Below are 7,381 nucleotides of genomic sequence, written 5' to 3' on the forward strand. Positions count from 1 at the left end.
AATTGGTGTCTTGAGTGTGCGGCATAAATAGCAGGCAGAGCCCCGGCTGGGTTCTGATGGGGCCGGCTTGATGGCTGCTGGCATGGCGCTGCGCTGATTGGTCGGGCCGCGGCCTGACGTCAGGAGGCTGGGAATAAGGCTGGCGCTGGAGCTTTAGGAGCAAGACAGTGTTACCGGAGAGCCGAGCGCATCCCAGCGTCCAGCCGGTCCTGGAGACTGAGGGCATCCCAGCACACACTGACTGACTGCCGCCGGAGCCGCCAGCGCATACCGGCATCTCCAGCTCCGAGAGCTGAAGCTCCCCGGATCACCCGACAGACCGAGAGAGGGGAGGAGGGGGCAGACAGGGGGCACTCTCCTGTTCCTCTCTCTTTCATCCTTCTTGGGGTGTGTGATTTTTTTTTTTTTTTTTTTTTTTTTTGGGTTTTTTTGTTGTTGTTGTTGTTGTTGTTGTTTTATTTTTTATTTTTTTTGTTTCCCGTCGGCTGGAGAACAGTGGATACGCTGCCATGTCAAAGTGCACTGAATTATTGATAGGCGTGCGGGTCTTGCTGTGTGACAGCTCTGCCCTGAAAGCTTTTTATTAGACTGGCACACCGACGGCTCCTCTTCTCTCCTCGGCCGATGCTGCCGGGACAAGCACGCTGGCTCCGGTCCTCCTCCCTTCGCCTGAGCCCGTCTGCAGCCTCCTCCTGTTGAAATCTACATTTTTCGCGGATGCATTAAGGGACTGTTTTATTTCTCCTTTTCCTCTTTTTGGCTTTTCCACCTGAGACAGAGAGAGAGAGAGCGGGAGAAGGGAAGAAGGAGGGAGGACGCTTTCGACATCCATTTCTTGCCCTTTTTTGTATAATTCTTTTTCCTCCTTTATTGTGGGACGCTGCTGAGCTTTATTTTACGCATGCAGGGAGAAATCTGTGGTGACAACTGATCGACTGGCTTCTCCGCGCACGGTGACCCGGGAGCTCCAGGCGGATCCAGGGGAGGGAGGAGGCAGATAGCCGGTCAATGCTCGGCCTGCGCTGTTGATTTTGTTTGCGTGTGCGCTTCGTATCTGTTTGTGTGTGTGTTAGTGTGTGTGTGTGGAGGTGGAGGGGGGGGGTTGTTGTGAAGCTCAGCCAAAGCCATGGTCCACTGCGCCGGCTGCGAGAGGCCTATCCTGGACCGCTTTCTGCTCAACGTGCTGGACCGAGCCTGGCACGTCAAGTGCGTGCAGTGCTGCGAGTGCAAATGTAATTTAACAGAGAAATGTTTTTCACGAGAGGGAAGACTGTACTGCAAAAATGATTTCTTTAGGTAAGCCCGGCAAGGTGGCAGGAAAAACTCATCCACTATTTTTGTTTTGTTTGTTTGTTTGTTTTTTGTGTTATAATTTAATGTTGCAGCAGCAACTAAACGCTCACATTTATCTACAAGGAAAATACAGAAATCCAAATGCTGGCATCAAACAGGAGGATAGATTCTGATGGCGCGTCATAGAAATAGATGGAAATGTAAAAATATTAGATTTTACTGAGAAAGAAAAAAAAATAGTTCAATTTAGATTTTCTGCTTCGTCCCCAGTTTTATTTCTAACTTTTAAATTGGCCTTATTTGTATCAAGTAATGCTCATAAATTTAGATGCATCTAAATCTAATGTAATCTAAATGCACCTCAGACAAGCTGTTAGAATCAAATCTTTTCAATTTAAATTCTCAATAATAGGTATATACATAGAAAACATCAAGAATTAGCCACGGCTCCGGGATCACAGATATTTAATGTGAAATCTCTCTCCATTTATTTCTTCTTTATTTTCCTTTTAAATGACTGAAGGGAGCGACGGGTCCGTGCCTGCATGTAGGGGGGAACCAGGACCTGTTAGGCGATGAGCTTTGATTAAGAGCAACTAATTAAAAGCTTGTTAATTTGAATTCTTATGCAAAACAACAGCAAAGGAGAGAAGCAGCAACATTAAACGCGTGTGCACTCGCTCTCAGCGGGGGGGGATAGATGAGGGGGGTGTTAGGAAATCGAGGAAATCACACTTTGGGTGTTTTTTTTTTCCTACCATTGTGCATAGGTGTGTGTGTGTTGGGGGGTCGAACAGGATCAAACCCCGGCCAGAGCAGCCCGCTGCCCGGTGTGTTTGCTCAGTCCGACTGAGGAGGACGTGATAAGTGGATTTGAATAGTAAACTAGTTGAAAAGATCAAGTCCGCAGACAATGCAATCACAGACGTGCAGTCAACAAGCAGTGCACACACAGACACACACACAGCAGTCAATACACATTGTTTAACGCTGCAGTCAACGGCAGGGCTTTAATTTATTATTCTAAAGCCAACCTGCTGTGTCAGGGAATTAAAAAAGAAGCCGGTTATTTACTGAACACCAGCGTCTAAAACGTCCTGCAGATTCAAACGGGCTCGGATGGCAAAACAAACAAACACACAAACAACAACAAAAAGGCAGAAAAGTGTCATAAAATCAAACCCGTCGGGTCTGAATTGATGTTTAATAGCCTCTGGAGGAAGAAATCTTATTTTATGTCTTTTAAAATTATCCAAATATACATTTAAAAAATCTAACTGAGCTGATGCGCAATATCCAGTTAATTGTAGAATTTAAATGTTAATTTATCTGAGACAAATATTTAGAATAAAACATTATCATTATTATTATTATTATTATTATTATTATTATTATTATTATAGCATTGAGCATGGAGGTTCATTCTTGTATCTAATAACAGAAGGTCCAAACGCTCCTAATATACGTTTTTAAAGTTTGACCTTAAATTATATATTCTCTTTTATTATTTCAATTTTTTTTGTTTTTGTTTTTTTTTTACATTTTTAATTTTATATATCAGACACTATTATATTATTAAACTTTAGACATATATTTTTTTTAAAGAATTAAAAAAAACTGTTCATAGTTCATAATGAATGATTGTTTTGTTCAACTAATAATGTGGATAAATGTCCAGAAAAGCCGATTGGCGCTTTTTTTTTAGTTTTATTAATATTAAAATAGTTTTATTACGGTTATTGTTGTTATTATAATGAATATTGTCTAAAATATAATAACAACAATGTGCATCTTCTTCCTGCTGCAGGCGGTTTGGCACGAAGTGTGGCGGCTGTTCGCAGGGCATCTCTCCCAACGACCTGGTCCGGAGGGCCCGCAGCAAAGTGTTCCACCTCAACTGCTTCACCTGCATGATGTGCAATAAGCAGCTCTCCACCGGAGAGGAGCTCTACATCATCGACGAGAACAAATTCGTTTGCAAAGACGATTATATCAGCAACACCAGTGTAAAGGACACCAACCTCCTCTCAGGTAAGGAGGAACGGGTGTGTGTCTGTTTGTGTGTGTGTGTGTGTGTTTGTGAGCACCAGGCGGAATAAATTGTGATGGATGTGATGTGTTCGGCCTCGCAGTGAGCAGGACTCAGAGTAGAACCGGATCATCCGCGTCCACGTTTGTCCTCTTCTTTATTTGTTTAAGCCTCCTGATTGTTTGTTTGTTTGCATTTTTAATCCCTACATATTGACGTCATCATTAACGGAGAAACCGATGAGCTGCTCGGTTCATTAGTTAAATGAGTTATTGTGATGAAACGTGTAAAGCCCAGAAGGATCGTTCTAAGTATCAGGTCAAAGTTCACCCGCTCACTCTGCCCCCCCCCACAGTGACGGCCTGCAGCGACCCCAGTTTATCACCGGACTCTCAGGACCAGCTCCAGGACGACGTGGTCCTGAAGGACACGGAGATCGCCACGCTGTCCGACAAGGAGACGGTGAACAACGAGAACGACGACCAGAACCTCGGCGGGAAGCGGCGCGGCCCGCGGACCACCATCAAGGCCAAGCAGCTGGAGACGCTGAAGGCGGCTTTCGCTGCCACCCCCAAACCCACCAGGCACATCAGGGAGCAGCTGGCCCAGGAGACCGGCCTCAACATGCGGGTCATCCAGGTAAAGGAGCTCCCCGCAGGACGGCCGAACCAATAAGATATTAACCAGCCAGAATGTCTGACCCCCCCCCCCTTTATTTATCTTAAAGGGTGTCACGCGCCCATTAAAAGGTGTGATGTCACAGCTTATATTTTATGGAAAAATGCGCCAAAAGCTGCCATGAGCGCGCGGAGGCCTCACCCGCCATCATCAGGGAGGCTCCACCTTCCCCTCCCCCTTCCTCCCCCTTCCTCCCCCTCCATCTTCCCTTCAAACTGCGCAGTCACTTTTTTTTTGGGGGGGACGGGTCATTTCTTTCTGTTTTTGGTTTTTTTATTATCATTCTTGGCGCGGAGGATTGTGGGATGGGGGTGTTGGTGTGTGTGTGTGGGGGGGGAAGTGGCCAACTGGCGCCGGGCCTTGCTGGGAGCCGCTGGGAGTGCTGGGTAGTCCTGGCACGGAGCTGCCTCTCTGAGAGCCGGAGCAGCCAAGTGAAGAGACCAGAATCTGTTCCATGAAGTTAAACAAGGAGCATCATCATCACTAATATTTCTGTTTTTATTTCATTTACACGAAAGGGAATTTAGGTTTATCACGGCATATCATTTATATCATATGGAACAATTAATAATACCTCATTTTTTATTGAAACAACAGATTTTTTACATTTCTTTGAATTTCCTAAGGATGGATAAAAGTTGGGTGGGTGCTGGGTTCAGCTCGGTGACAGAAAGGTTTATCATAACAGATTAATAGCGATAAAGTGAGACTGACGTCGTTGGGGTATCTAATATGTATGAGCAGGAGGGGAAAGGGAAGAGTGTAATTAAAGGAAGCCGACCTATAGATTAGGAAATGATAACCTCCAGGAGCCCGCTAATATATCGGTAACAACCCTCCTATTAAGTATTAATTGGAGATTTGAAGCCCCCCACCCTCGGTCGGGAGTAAATGGAGGGTTAAAGGACCATTAGGGAGGTTAGATGTGACTGTCGCTCCTGTAAAGATAATTGGGCTCAGTCGGTCCCGCCGCAGAGAGCCCTTCCGGATTTAAGGCACCGGCTCATCACACACACACACACACACACACACAGCCGGTTATTTACTCCGTGGAGGAGCCAATGTGGTGCAGGTGCCAAGGTAAATATGACACCTAATTACACTTTGCTTTGGATGGCGGTGGATGGATGAATGAGGCGGGGGCGGAGCGGGGTAGGAAGGGAGGTTTATTAGCATATTCACAAAAATACCCCCCCCCCCCCTCCTTTTTTTTATTTGTTTGTTTTCTTATTTATTCTTTCACCTTTCATTCGGCCTCTTCTCCATCATCCGCAGCCCTCCTCCTCCTCCTCCTCCTCCTCTTCTTCTCGAAGTATATTGACGTGCAATCAAAATGGCGCCAGCAGCAGCAGCACTGCAGAGCATCAGCAGCTGACCTCTGTTTCTGTCTGTCCGTCCGTCCAGGTCTGGTTCCAGAACCGACGGTCCAAAGAGCGGCGCATGAAGCAGCTGAGCGCGCTGGGCGCCCGGAGACACGCGTTCTTCCGCAGCCCGAGGCGGATGAGGACGCTGGTGGACCGGCTGGAGCCCGGGGAGCTCATCCCCAACGGGCCCTTCTCCTACTACGGAGGTATGTTCACAGCTGACCCCCCCTCTGTGGTTTCTCCTCCGTTAAACGTTTTTTACTCTCCTGGAAATATTTTTTTATCGACATATTTATTTTCTGTCTTCAGAAAAAGTTCATTTTTAGATTTCTGAATTTCCTCATGTATTTCCTTTCTATTTCTATTTCTTCACAATACTGTTGTTGAATTTATCTGCACACTTATATAGAGTAATATAGAATATATATATATATATATATCAGATCATTTTATTTTTTATTTAGACTTTGCTGTTATCCAATGAAGGCACTGCTGCACTGAAACACTGTTGGTTTTCTGAGACCTTTGCACAAAAATAAATCCCCAAAAATAAGATCAATATAAACTTACAGAGAGGGGCAGCGACCATTCTGCCACCTCTCAAAAGTAAAAAGCGATAATAATTATTATTACTCAGGCTGGTTGAGCTTGTCCACTGCCTTTTGGAAATTAGTGGCCACTGAGTGAAGTTTAAGTGAAACATGTTCACATCTGACTGATTTGACACCAGACTGCTCCCATCAAGAGCTTTGAAATATCTGATCATTTTCAGAGGATTTCATTTATGCTCAGGCCTTTGTCTTTTCTGCCGAAGCAAAAAAAAAAAAAAAATTCTAATAATATTCTGCTGAACTTAAAAAAAAAATCAGTCTCAGTAGGTAGAATCGCTGATGAAACGGCCCCCACTTTAATTAATTTTGTGGCCACGTTGTTCTCCCCACCCAATTGCAGTTTTGATTTAAGTGTAACGTGCTCTGTGACTAATGTAGCACGACGAGGGTCCTTCTCCCTCACTAATACAAATCAAGCTCTGTATATTCAATGAACTCCTCAACGTCTCTGGAATTATTTCTGCAGTCCCATTGTTCTCCGAGCCAACGCTGACTTTCTCCTTCTCCTCCTCTTCTTGGATCTGCAGATTATCAAAGCGAGTACTACGGTCCAGGAGGAAACTACGACTTCTTCCCTCAGGGCCCTCCGTCGTCGCAGGCCCAGACCCCCGTAGATCTCCCCTTCGTGCCCTCCTCGGGCCCCACGGGCACCCCCCTCGGAGGAATGGACCACCCCCTGCCGGGCCACCACCCCTCCAGCGAGGTGCAGCGCTTTTCCGATATCATGTCCCACCACCCCGGGGACTCCCCCAGCCCGGAGCCCGGAATCCCGGGGCCCCTGCACAGCATCTCCTCGGAGGTGTTCGGCCCCAGCCCGCCCTTTACCTCACTGTCGCTGAACGGCAGCGGATACAGCAACCACCTGTCCCACCCGCCCTCGGAAATGAACGAGGGCACCGTGTGGTAGCTTTTTAAACCAAGCAGACTTTCCCGGCCGCAGATTCGGTAACGGAGGGCGGTGAGGTCTGGTGGTGTGGAGGGGAGGGGTGGGGGGGGCTGGAGCCGAGAACAGAACAGGGACATGGATATCAACAGGGTTAGGGCAACACCATCCAATCATTATGAGGTTTTTTTTTTGGGGAGGGGGGTTGTTTTCATATTTATTTAATTATTTTCTCACATGATTTATTGATCTTTGTGGGGAAAACGTATCTGGCATAAAAATTATGCTGAAAGACTCTTTAGTATTGTGTTTGGGTGTTTCAGTCGCTTCTTTTCGCCCACTCCCTGCATCCAAAACTTGGACTTGCAAAAAGAAAAAGAAAAGAAAAAAAAAAAAAAAAACAAAAAAAAACAAAACAAACAAAAAAAAAAGAAATAAAAAAAAAATGAGCAAGACTGCTGAACTGCCCCTATTCGCCCCCTTTTTTCCTCACACCCCGACATAACGACCAAACCCTCTAACA

General features: G+C 46.0%; 1 protein-coding gene across 1 annotated transcript; it reads left to right on the forward strand.

The window, feature by feature from the left end:
- Nucleotides 1–1,126: 1,126 nt before the first annotated feature.
- lhx1a (LIM homeobox 1a) lies at nt 1,127–6,882 on the forward strand. The gene is made up of 5 exons (XM_029518216.1): nt 1,127–1,296; nt 3,101–3,324; nt 3,678–3,961; nt 5,405–5,570; nt 6,503–6,882. The coding sequence occupies exons 1-5, from the start codon at nt 1,127–1,129 to the stop codon at nt 6,880–6,882; spliced, it is 1,224 nt and encodes a 407-aa protein (XP_029374076.1).
- The last annotated feature ends 499 nt before the right edge of the window (nt 6,883–7,381 follow it).

This window comes from Echeneis naucrates, chromosome 13, assembly GCF_900963305.1.
Source record: "Echeneis naucrates chromosome 13, fEcheNa1.1, whole genome shotgun sequence".
NCBI classification, from domain to species: domain Eukaryota; kingdom Metazoa; phylum Chordata; class Actinopteri; order Carangiformes; family Echeneidae; genus Echeneis; species Echeneis naucrates.